Here is a 13,485-nt window from a genome sequence, read left to right on the forward strand (position 1 = left end):
TTGTTAAATATGACACCCGGCAGATGCACCTGCATGGCTGGTCAGGGCAGGCTGAGGCCAGGACCCAGGACACCGAGCGGGACCACTGTAGTCATAATTCTGTGTCAGCCGAGTCCTCTAAGGTCTGCTTTTCCTTAAATTTACTTTGAGGGACCACTAACAGTATTTCTAATTTGGGTACAGGAAAAATAGTTCCTAAGATGGTAAGTGAAAGATAAAAACTTTTTGTGTAATTTTTTAAAAATGCAAACATTAACACAAAGTATCAGATCCCTCGGCTCACCTGTTCCTCAGGAAACCAACTTTATCATCTTCTAGCTGACACCGATAAAAAAAAATTAAAAAAAGATACTTTCATAGAGCATCACCATCAGTGGTCTCTGGTCTGTTCCAATGTGGTGATTTGTATATCCAGAAAATCACATAAATGCTAACTGTCAACCAGCACGATAGTTACCTCTAGGTAAATTGCAAAATGACCTCTCAACCCTCTGTGATCTTCTTAATTTTGTGCAGCATGGGCCCTCCCACACTGTCTTTTTCCCCTGAGACCCAGAGTCCATTTTATTTTTGCTTTGTGACAGAAAGACAATTACAGTGCCCCGTGGGCTTTGTCATTTCTGCAAAGACTGTTCTTTAAGCAAGTGTATTTTACCATCTGTTTTAGAGAAGGCTTATGTAGCGGATACATACCAGTTTGTACTAAGATACCCAGCATGCCGACATTCTGAGCCCCACCAACGTCATCCCTGCAATCCTAGAAAAGCATAAAGAAAGCATTTAGTTCACTGTCTTCAGTGAGCTCGACAACAAAACCCTACCAATTGGCTGATGGATTAGGCTGGGATGGCCAACCGTGAGCATTTTTTTCCTTAAAATATAAGAGAGGAAAAGGGGGACATCCACATGGAACCAAGGGAAGTGTTACAGAGGTGGAAAATGTACACCAGAATACAGCAGTAATTCTAGTGACCAAACACAAACAGCACATCTATAGTTCATATTTTCTTTTCTTTTTTAAGTTTATCTTTTTTTTTTTTTTTTTTATTTAAAAATTTTTTTTTCAACGTTTATTTATTTTTGGGACAGAGAGAGACAGAGCATGAACGGGGGAGGGGCAGAGAGAGAGGGAGACACAGAATCGGAAACAGGCTCCAGGCTCCAAGCCATCAGCCCAGAGCCTGACGCGGGGCTCAAACTCCCGGACCGCGAGATCGTGACCTGGCTGAAGTCGGACGCTTAACCGACTGCGCCACCCAGGCGCCCCAAGTTTATCTTTTTTGAGAGTGAGCAAGCATAAGCGGGAAAGGAGGAGAGAGAGAGAGGCAGAGAGAGAATCCCAAGCAAGCTCCACGCTGTCAGCCCAAAGCCCGACGTGGGGCTCGATCCCATGAGCTGTGAGATGATGACCTGACCTAAAATCAAGAGTCAGATGTTTAACCACCTGAGCCACACAGGCACCCCACACAGTTCATGTTTTCCACATGGACATCTGTCTCCTCTTAAAACAGATCATAGGAGAAAGCATTCTATCCATTTGGCAGCCTTGAAGGTAAATGATCCACCTGCAGATAGTGAACGGACTAGGTTCAGAAGTCAGCTTTTCTGCTGCCCAAGTAGCACACTATCCTTACTTTCCAGCTGGCCCTCCCTCACAGGTGGATTCAAGCCAAACCAGAATACTGAGATTCTCGGTTATCTCCACCCTTGGGGCTAACAGATCAGTTAGAAAAGGGAGCTTTCTTTGCAATTCTTACCCAAGGTAGAGAGGAATATGCTTGGTTGACTGAGGATAAACGTCAGGAAATAAAAATCCAAGGGCTGGAAGATATATCAAGAAAATCAATCTTGCCATCTCATGTCTTTATGGGACTTTTTACAGACAGGATTCATTCAAGACCATGCCTGAAGAAAAGTTTTTTTTCTCAAAAATCATTAATATTCAACAACAGACCTTGGAAACGAGTTCTAGAATGTCAAAATCTCTACTCAAGGTCTAATTTAAAACCTTCTGTTGCATCTAAACTTGCCATAGTGAAGCGGCAGAGAGAGGGGAGAGGAAGAGAAAGATGAAGGGAGGTGGGGAAAGTGGACAAGGAAAGGGAGGGAAACCCACCGCCTCTCAGGTAACAACCTGCACGCCGCTGAACAACGGCCATCACATGCCCTTGCCATCTCCCATCCTGTCCCAATACCGGAAACTCCTGGGATAAAGAATTCTGACATCGCCACGTCTTCAGACACACATGTGCCTAGGAAAGTCGGCTACTGCTTTGCCAAGGGGGAAAGATGGGGCTGAAAAGATGGTTTCTCAAAGCTACGTCGAGTTTAACGACCACCCTATTCAGGTTCAGGTGAGTGAACAGGGAAGTGGAAGAGGAAATGAGGCCCACGATACACCTGCACCATCACAAGTCAAGAAAGCAAGCGATCTATGGTTTATTTTGGAGGGAGTCCAGAGCCTGCAGTTTACCTCCAGCTGGGCCACTAATTAGCTGTGGGAATTTAAGCTTGAAGCTTCACCTCTGGGTTTCAGCGTTCCAGTCTATCAAATGAGGGGATTTGGAACAGACAACCTCGATGGTCCCTTCTAGCCCCTAAAGCGTTTATTTAAAATTGAAATCTAATCCTTGCCACTGACTTGCCACAAGCCAATGTGCTTTCTGGCTCTTTCCTCCTCATAGCACACATAGAAAATAATGTTTTCCCAGGACACTGGGCAAAACTGACAAGGTGCTCTCCGGCCGGAGGTCACTGGCTAAAGCCTACGATCATCCAGGGTCAGCTCTACCACTCAGAGGGCTGAGGTAATCAATATATGTAGCTATTTGTGGCACACTGATTGGGAAGTTCGTCCATAAAGCATATACTAGAGGAAAAAAATCAATAATGGTAGAATTCTTTAGGTATACGTTGTTCTCTGCGTAAGTAATATTCAAAAAAACTGAAATTTGTGTAGAGGTTTTCTTCAAAAAGACATACAAAGCATTTAATTGACTTGCATTAAATGGTCTTTTGGATCGCACACATCTCACCACACTGTGAACAATGTCAGAAATAATCAAAATTTCAATTCTTTAGAAGAGCATCACTATGCATCTACGGACAAGCCTGTTTATAGGTAGGTACCACTTACTACCAGCTGGTATCAGCAGTAACAGAGTCTGTGTGGCTTTCAAAGCAGTGCTTTGGAGTTGGGTCTTCCCAGCATGATGGGTGAGCTCAGGGCATTTCCGGGCCTTTGCTACTTACGTCTCCTATCATCACGGCCTCCTCAGGTTCACAGCCAGTGCCCCGCAATGCTTCCAAAAAGAACGTTTTCTCTGGTTTTCCCACTACTGTGGCTTTGGTGTCTGTGGCATACTCTAAAGCCGTCACGAACGGTCCAGGCCCCAGGGCCAGGCCATCTTTCCTCTTGTAATACCTGGCCTTGTGGATTGCGATCAGAGGTGCCCCGTCCAGGAGTAACCTGGGGAGACAGAGAAAATGGAAATTGGCTAAAAGCAAGGCTTTTATGACTGGAAAAGAATGTCAGACTCACAAAGTGGTTTTATTCACACTCACAGAAACAAATAGTTTCTTATTAACTTTTAATGACTTGCTGTCTTCTAATGAATTCGCTGAGAACTGCTGGGAATTACACTCAGATACGCACAAGAAAGGTGATAGATTATTAAATTTGGGATTGCTTCAACCTTTTACCTTTAGTGGTTTCAGACACTTTACCCAAATCACCAGGGAGAGAATGAAGAGAAGTAAAGCTAAATAAGACACTCGAGGGAAGAAGCTTAACTTAATGAGACAAGTTGTTTCAACCTTCCCTAACGGTAAGCGGGAGGCTCTTGAGCCTTTTACAATCTGACACAACTGTTGCCGCGCTGACACATTCTGGAAGTATCTGGATTCCTCTTTACTCCAGAATGTAAGTTTCCTTCTAATTCAGAAATTTAGAAGAGCACGTTACAAGGACTTTCTGCTTGTACCTTTACCTCTTCGTTGTACCTCTGACTGCTTGGACATTACTTTGCAAATGAGGCCATCTTCCCTGAAACACACACCAAGTGCCGAGTCCCTTCCTTTGTCCTGATTTAGGACAAATGCTCTCAGGCCAACGAAAAGGGCAGAAAGAGTTTTCCCAGTCTTTTGAGAACCAAACTCTACATAGAGCTAAGGAGCCTCATTAGTGACTCAGGCAAAACATAATCCAAGAAACCGCACCAGCTTCTTCGTACTTCCCTCCCAACCCCCTTCCCCAGACACCGGTCACCGATCCCGACAGTGCAGCCTGCAGTCAGGGACACAGCAGAGACTGTCACGCACACAGTCTCATCTAATGGGATGCGGGGCAAGATCTATTTCTTCAACTGCTTTTAACCAATGTAATAAATGATCTCACTGGCTTAATTTACTTTAAGCCATCTCCTTAGTTAAAATATTTAGTATGTCCATCGAGGAGGAATTCATCACGTCTTACCCTTCACAATTATGAGTAATTAAGCGCTCAACTATGAAACTGCTAAATTATTCTTGTCAGTGGGCACAGAAATGCCTTCCTGTGGGAGATGCAGAATTCAGACATTTATGATTAAATATTTTATTAAGTAAAACCAATACTGGACTATTACAGGGCTTTACTGTTAGTTACTATGAATTGTTCACAGCATAGGATAGATCCTCCAAATGTATTCGCTAAGTATTAATACAAATTTACTTCTTAAAGCTGATCTCGAAATCCAATGGTTAGGAAACCTGATAAAGCCACTATGTTGGCCTTAAAGAAACACTGCTGATAGTGAGATAATAATGGGTAATTTATCTATCCCCTCCTCTTGTCATCCCACCCCCAATCCCATTTATTTGCTACTCTACCACGGAACTGGAATTCTTTATGCAACAGACCTCAAAATTGCTTTCCACTGATATAGCTAAACTAAAAACTCATTTGATTTAGCTTTGTTAATATTTTATTATATATTAACTGGGGATAAGACTTATCAGCTTGATTGATGTGTGTACTTAATTCCCAGGCAGTACTTTAGTGCCTTCCCTGGAAGGGCTGAAACTGTGGGTTCGTCCACATCTCTCTAAATGGGAACTGGTTCTTCACCAGGCTGGAGAAGACAGGCATCTCGCAAGGAAGTGGTGCCTGCTTTTAGTGTCCTTCTCTGCACAACATGAGCTTTACTGAATCTCTGAAGAGCCCAGGTATATTCAGGATGGCCTGACAGGTAAATGTTTTCTAGGACACAGATAAAAAGATATTTACAGTTAAACATTAAAAAAAAAATCAAAAATAGACACCCCAATACTTGTACAATTTCTAGACAGGGGAACAAAGGGTTGGTTGCTTTTGTAACCACCAGGAATGCACCAGCAATAAATCTGAGAATTTTCTGTCTATATCTAACTGTAAAATTATCGAGGTTCAAGAAACAAGGGAAAAAAGGCACAAGGAAGGCCGGATTTAAAAATCTCTGGCTGGGTCAGAGTGGCTAAAATGAACAACTCAGGAGATATAGATGCTGGAGAGGATGTGGAGACACGGGAACCCTCTTGCACTGTTGGTGGGAATGCAAACTGGTGTAGCCACTCTGGAAGACAGTGTGGAGGTTCCTCAAAAAATTAAAAATAGATCTACGCTGTAACCCAGCAATAGCACTGCTGGGAATTTACCCAAGGGATACAGGAGTGGTGATGCACAGGGGCACTTGTACCCCAATGTTTATAGCAGCACAATAGCCAAATTATGGAAAGAGCCTAAACGTCCATCAACTGATGAACGGATAGAGAAATTGTGGTTTATATATACAATGGAATACTACTTGGCAATGAGAAAGAATGAAATCTGGCCATTTGTAGCAACATGGATGGAACTGGAGGGTATTATGCTAAGTGAAATGAGTCAGGCAGAGAAAGGCAGATACCATATGTTTTCACTCATATGTGGATCCTGAGAAACTTAACAGAAATCCACGGGGGAGGAGAAAGGGAGAAAAAAAGTTACAGAGAGGGAAGGAGGCAAACCATAAGAGACTCTTAAATACTGAGAACAAACTGAGGGTTGATGGGGGGTGAGGGAGAGGGAAAAGTGGGTGATGGGCATTGAGGAGGGCACTTGTTGGGATGAGCACTGGGTGTTATATGGAAACCAATTTGACAATAAATTATATTTAATATAAAAAAATAAAAATCTCTGGCTGTTGGGACACCTGGATGGCTCAGTCAGTTAAGTGTCCAACTTTGGCTCAGGTCATGATCTCACGGTTCATGGGTTCAAGCCCCGCGTCAGGCTCTGTCCTGACAGCTCAGAGCCTGGAGCCCGCTTCAGATTCTGTGTCTCCTTCTCCCTCTCTGCCCCTCCCCTGCTCATGTTCTGTCTCTGCATCTCTCTCTAACATTAAAAAAAAAAAATCTCTGGCTGTAGGGGCGCCTGAGTGGCTCAGTCGGTTAAGCATCCTACTCTTGATTTCAGCTCAGGTCATGGTCTTGAGGTTCATGCGTTCGAGCCCCACACCGGGCTCTGCACTACAGTGCGGAGTCTGCTTGGGATTCATTTTCTCCCTCTCTCTCTCCTCACCCCCTGCCACTCCCCCACCTACATGTGCTCTCTCACACCCTCTCTTTCTCTCTCTCAAAATAAATAAACTTAAAGAAAAAAAAAAAGGAAAGATAGGATCATATCCCTTCCACATGCAGAATCCCTCAACAACTCTCACTTCAAACAGTATAAAACCCAAAGTCCTCACTACAGCCTAAGTCCCTGCCTTGTCTGACCCCCCGTCTATATCTCCAGTCTTAAGTCACCTTCCCTATCCATGGTTGTGTACCAGACACAATCGTCTTTTCTCACTTAAAAGAAAATGTCACTCTGTTGTGTTTCAACCCATATGCCCAGTGTTCCCTCCTCCTGAAACAGTTCCCCATACTTTCACAAAGCTATCTTCTGCTCACTCGTCAGGTCCCAGCTTCAACGTCCACACAACAAGGAAGCATTTCCAACCTCCATATGTAAAGTGGACTTCCTCCTTGCCTCCAATCTCTTCCCTCATCACCCTTTGTCCCCTGTATCACTTCCTGTATAAACTATAGTTTATAGTCCTTACTCAACTGTGACTGGTCTGTCTTCCTCACTAGAATATAATTTCCACCATGCCCATCAGTTTTACTCATCATGGTATCTCTTACTTCCCAGACGCAAACAAAAAAAAGCCCCGGCACCTCTCACTAAATGGCTACTGAATAAATTCATGGATGAAGCCCTGTACGTCTGAGTGTCTTGATTTAATATGCGGAATAATGCCCACCATCTTGGGGAACAGAGATGATATATGCAAACCTTTTCAGAGTATCTGTCTGACAGTAATGGCAATTATTTTTCTTCATAAATACAGGAAGTGTGGTATCTATGCTATTTACAATAGGTAACAGCAAATCACGTCATGTTTGTGGGCCTCAGTTTCTTCTCAAATGAAGAGGCTGAAGTAGATCGGGGGGCTTTTCAATCTTGGCACTACTGACCTCTTGGACTGGAAAATGCTGTTGTCAGGCTGTCAGATACCCTGTAGGACATTTAGTGGCATCCCTGGCCTCTGCCTACTAGGTACCAGCAGCACTGCTCATCCCCAGTTGTGACAACCAAAAATGTCTCCAAACATTGCCAAATGTCCTCTGGGAAGCAAAAATGTCTCTGGTTGAGAACCACTGGATTAGACGATCACCAAAGTACTGACACTCCCGACTGACCCGAGAAACACAAACTACCAAAAGCTCAAATTAAAACAATAGTAAATCGTGAGATGTATCAAAGGAAAAGCTCATTAACAATTAACAGAAACCTTCAGAATATCTCCAATGTCATACTGCCACAGTCACTGTCTCATTAATAGCAGGTTACCTATCATCACCACTTCTGTTTAGTACCGCAGTTGGGGTCCCAAATGGAATAAAGCAAAAAAAAAAAAAAAAAAAAAAAAAAAGAAATAAAAACATAAAAATTGGTAGGGGAGAAGGAATACTCTCATTATCTGCAGGTGCCACAATTGACTATGTAGAAAATCCAATCCAAAAGACTCTCCAAATAACTTATTTTCTTAGTAAGTAAATATAAGATCAGTAAATGCAAGGTTAACATACAAAAAGTCAATTATACCTCTGTATATTAGCAACACCACTTGAAAATGAAATTTAATAAAATGCCATTTATAACACCCTCAAAAAACAAGAAATAAAAGGATTAATTTGACAAAACATCTAAGGCCCATACTGTAAACACACCGCTGAAAAAGCACAAAAATAAAACCTAAGTGGAGATACATTCCATTGTCATAGACTGTAAGAGACATCATTGTTCAGATATCATTGTAAATTCTACCCCAATTCATAGATTAAATAGAATCCAATCACACTCCCAGTAGGCTTTTTTTGTGTGTGGAAACTGATGAGTTAATTCCAAACTTTATATGGAAATTCAAAAGATGTAGAATGGCCAAGACAATTTTAAAAAAGGTTAAAGTTGGAGAATGAACACTACTGGATATTAAGACTTATTAGAAAGCCAGAGTATTGAGACAGTATGGAACAACACAAGCGTAGATAGAGAATCTAGAAACAGAGCCGTACATCTATAGTCACTGAATTTATGTCAAAAGCACCAAAAGCACCACTGCAATTCTAGAATAGAAAGAATGGGTCTTTGCAATAAATGTTGCTGAAACAACTGGATATCCGTATGGAGAAAAGTGAACTTTTACCTCACATAATTCACAAAAATTAATTAAAATAGACCCCAGATGTATTCGTTAAAGGTAGAATAACAAAGCTGGTAGAAAAAAACTCAGGAAAATATCTTCATGACTGTGGGGTAGGCAAAGATTTCTTAAGCAGAATAGAAGAAAATATGGACAAATTGGACTCCATCAAAATTAAGAACTTCATGTCCTCATATGATTAGAATTCTCATACTACTAACGGAGGCAAACCACGACAGGGATAAGATAGCTGCAGTACATATGTCCAACCAAAGACCTGTATAAAGAGCTCCTATAAATCAGTAAGAAAAATACAATCCAGTCAGAAAAGGCCGAAGATCTGAACGGCACATCACAAAAGCTATCCAATGGCCAATAAGTATGTGAAAACAACATTACTCATATGGGAAATACAAACTGAAACTCAGTAAGATACCACCAGCCACACCAAACAGAACAGCTACAATTACATAGACTAGCGAGACACTGATGAGAATGGGGAGCAAGGAGAACTCCTGTTGATAGCTGGTGGGAACATATGACCTGGTACAATCACTGTGGAAAGCTGTTCGGCAATATTTACTAATCTAAACAAGTGCTTATCCTATTACCCAGCAATTTCCTTCCTAGATAACAGACCCGAGAGAAATGAGCACATATGCCGCCCAGAAGACATGTAGAAGAATGTGCGTAGCAGCTTTATTCATAACAGCCAAAACTGGAAACAATCTACATGCCATTAATGGTAAAATAAATAAACAAATTGTGGCATATCCATACAATGGACTACTGTACAACATAACAACAATAAAAGAAAAAGAAGAAAACAAAACTAAGTACTGTTATATGCAACAACCTGGGTAATCTCACAAACACACAAACATGCTACAATTAGATGATTTCATTCACATGAGGATCAAGAACTGGTAATACTGACAGAAATCATGGTGGTTACCTTACGGAAGAGGTAGTGTTGACTGGGCTAGGGAGCCTTCTAGGGCGCTCTAAATGTTCTGGCTCTTGATCAGAGTGGAGGTTACACAGTTTTGTCTATGTGTAAAATTTTATTGAGGGGCACCTGGGTGGCTCAGTCGGTTGACCATCCGACTTCGGCTCAGGTCATGATCCCGTGGTCTGTGAGTTTGAGCCCCACGTCGGGGTCTGTGCTGACAGCTCGGAGCCTGGAGCCTGCTTCGGGTTCTGTGTCCCCCTCTCTCTCTGCCCCTCCCCCACTCATCCTCTGTCTCAGAAATAAATAAACATTAAGAAAAAATTTTTTTAATTTTATTGAGTTGTATACTGACAATCTGTGCACCTTACTGTGCCTGTTATACATCCAATTTAAAAAAATCAGTAATATATTCATGTGATTTACTCACCTGAAGCTTTTATTTGGAGCAGCAAGAGCTGCCCTGACCATAAAAGAATCTCCCCAATTGATTAAAAAAGAAGAGTAGTTAGTGACTCATATTCAACTCAGTTCTGTATTCTGATTTTCAAACTGGCATATAAAGTCCTCTTGCATATATATATATATATATATATATATATATATATATATATATAATGGAATGCTTTACATAACTCATGTTCATAAGTCTTAAACAATTTCTCACCTCCAAAGTGTTTTATTTTTATAATCTGGACTTCAATTTAAAAAACTGCATCATAGGGGCGCCTGGGTGGCTCAGTCGGTTAAGCGTCCAACTTCGGATCAGGTCACAATCTCACTGTCCGTGAGTTCGAGCCCCGCGTCGGGCTCTGTGCTGACTGCTCAGAGCCTGGAGCCTGTTTCAGATTCTGTGTCTCCCTCTCTCTCTGACCCTCCCCCGTTCATGCTCTGTCTCTCTCTGTCTCAAAAATAAACGTTAAAAAAAAAATTAAAAAAAAACTGCATCATAATCGGCCTTTTCAAAACAGAAAAAGCCCACAGAAATATTCCTACTTTACGCCCTGCTGCCACATCGTTTTGGAACTGCTCTTATCCAGGGCTCCAAACACCTAGAAAAAAATTCAGGAGTTACTGTCCAAATGCATTAATATCTGAGGCCAGTATTGTTCATTTTTTTCTTCCCTTTCTCTTCTTCTCTTTCTAAGGAACTGAATATACCGGAGTAAATGTCTTATTTCCTTTCTTAAGGAGATGGGGTGAAGAAAGCAATTCAATATTTAACAAAAACCATTCACGGTAATAAGAATCTCCTCCTCCAAACCAAAAAAACCTAATTTCTACACCCTTTTAAGACTTTTTGGGGACTCATGTACCTTGCAACAATTATAGGAAAGAAGTCATTCACAAAGTCCTGAAACATTATCATTAAGCAGCCTGCATCTCTGCATTTACCTGTGTAAGTTGTGATGTCACTTATCTCCAGTGATAAGGACATCTTAATAAGCTCCTCTAGAAGCTCCAGGGCAGCTGCGCTTAATTTAGGGGGAAAAAAAAAAAAACTTTAATTTTTCCTAGGTTAAGCTATTCTCTGCAATTTTTTTCCCCAAATTCCTTTGACCCAGCAACGATACTTCTGAACACAATCTTAAGGAATGAACACGAATACTGCTTAGAAAACATGTTCTCATTTTTTCAAAACTAACTTTAAAATCCTGGAAATAACTAATGGGAAGCAGATTGCTACACAATTTATTGCACTTTTTAAACTGGGATATGCTGTGGGACTCAAACACATTTTGGAAGACTACTTAAGAATATAGAAAAACAGGGTGCCTGGGTGGCTCACTTGGTTAAGCATCTGACTCTTGCTTTCAGCTCAGGTTATGATTTCATGGTTCATGAGTTTGAGCCCTCCCCCAGGCTCTGCACTGAGAACATGGAGCCTGCTTGGGATTCTCTCTCTCTCAAAATAAATAAATAAACATCAAAAAAAAAAAAAAGAATACAGAAAAACTTGTACAATATGTCGTGGGGTTATTATTTTTTTTAATGTTTATTTATTTTTGAGTGAGAGAGAGAGACAGTGTGTGTGAGCAGGGGAGAGGCAGAGAGAGAGGGGAGGACAGAGGATCCGAAACAGGCTCTGAGCTGACAGCAGCAAGCCCGATGTGGGGCTCAAACTCAAGAACCCTGAGATCATGACTGGAGCCAAAGTTGGACGCTCAAAAGACTGAGCCACTCAGGAGCTTTTAAAAAGCAAGTTACCACACAGTGTCATACATTCTTATTTTTATCTAAATATTTATGTGCGTGGAAACAAACGGGCTATGTGCTAGCATGCTAACTGGGGTTCTCTTTAGGTGGCAAGATTACAGGTAATTTTATTTATTCTTTTTTCTTTTTTGAACATTTAAACTTTTCTACAATGAAGACATATTACTTTTGTGCTGATTTTTTTTTTTTTTTTTTTAGTTTTGTCACTAACTTCAAGTTAGGTTATTAAGTGAGCTGCTTGCCCAGCAGCCTTTCTCCTCATAGAGATCATCAAATTTAATTATAATTGGTCCATTACTAAAATGCTCAAGCTTTGGGTTTCTAACCCAGATCAGAAGATGCAAAAAAACCTTGCTACAAGCTCATACTATGGCTGGGAAAATGAAGGAACTAGAGCTTTGGATGTTTGTGTTGATGACTCATACAATACTACCAGAAGATGAAGAAAATTGATGAATATGTACCATATAAAACACGCAAAACACTACTACATACTGTCTACGGATACCTGTGTATGTGGTATAAGTATAAAGAAATGTATGACAACCATAAACACAAAATTCATAACCTTGGTTACTTTTGGGTCTTGGGCAATAAAATTGGGGAGGGATATGCAGAGGATATCAAATGTGTTGACAGTTTGCATTTCTTAAACTGGTTGACAGGCATATGAGTGCTCATTATATTATACTTTGTATCTTTTAGTAGGAGACAAAACGGGGAAAGCCACCAACGGCTCTTAGGATTTGAATGTCTTACAGAATCCAAACCCAAATCGTATCTACTCCTTATAGGTGGTTCCTACCCTTCCCCAAAATCAATTCTTTAAATTCAGTGTTCTCAATTTCATTCAGACATTTAGCACACGTTTGTAGACAGACTGTACCGTGCATTTGTGGGGGGCGGGGAAGTACCCATTCAAAACACAGTAAATAAGAGGCAGTGTAATGTGGAAGGTTGATGTATCTGCCTGAGGGCAATATGCCCCTGAAGCTGTTATTCAAGGCAGCTATGCAATGGGGTTTAAAATCCAATGCTTATTCTCATTATCAACCTGAATAGTAATTTAGCTAATCGGTGGTTCATTTGAGATGTCTATATTTGCCACACACAATCCAAACAGCTGTAGTCATTGGTTGGGAGGCATAGTCTCGGTGGAGACATCAATATGCAAAGAAGGGCAAGACCTAAAATCCTTCTGTTAATTCTCCACCCAGCTGTTAAGTGCATTTGTGAAATTAGAGTTGACCTATAAGTGCACTGTAATGCTTTAAAACGTAGTGTTTAAAAAAATCAATATGGTTAGGGAAGTGTACTAATTAGACAGCATCCGAGCAATTACAAAGTCAGTATTATGTCAACGTACATTTTTATTACCCTGAGTCTAGTATTCATCTAAGACAGAGACCTCCCAACTTCCTATTAAATATGTCCTTCCCAAATTACCAGCTAAAATCGATCAATACCTTCTCCTTGAATTCTGTGGTTAAAGAAATGGGTAAAGGGTAGTGGGATAAGTTCAGAAGTAAGAATTCATAGCAAGTTCTCTATTTTAAATGAAAACTGATTGTG

General features: G+C 41.0%; 1 protein-coding gene across 4 annotated transcripts in view; it reads right to left on the bottom strand.

Moving 5' to 3' along the window:
• The window catches only part of HDHD2 (haloacid dehalogenase like hydrolase domain containing 2), a 36,560-nt gene that overhangs the window by 3,935 nt on the left and 19,140 nt on the right, over positions 1 to 13,485 (bottom strand). For all 4 annotated transcript variants that reach the window (XM_043558750.1, XM_043558751.1, XM_043558753.1 and 1 more), the window contains exons 5-6: positions 3,253 to 3,469; positions 694 to 757 (exon numbers count right to left, since the gene is read on the bottom strand). In XM_043558750.1, coding sequence (XP_043414685.1) covers positions 694 to 757; positions 3,253 to 3,469 — 281 coding nt within the window. The remainder of the gene's footprint in view (positions 1 to 693; positions 758 to 3,252; positions 3,470 to 13,485) is intronic.

This window comes from Prionailurus bengalensis, chromosome D3, assembly GCF_016509475.1.
Source record: "Prionailurus bengalensis isolate Pbe53 chromosome D3, Fcat_Pben_1.1_paternal_pri, whole genome shotgun sequence".
Lineage (NCBI taxonomy): Eukaryota > Metazoa > Chordata > Mammalia > Carnivora > Felidae > Prionailurus > Prionailurus bengalensis.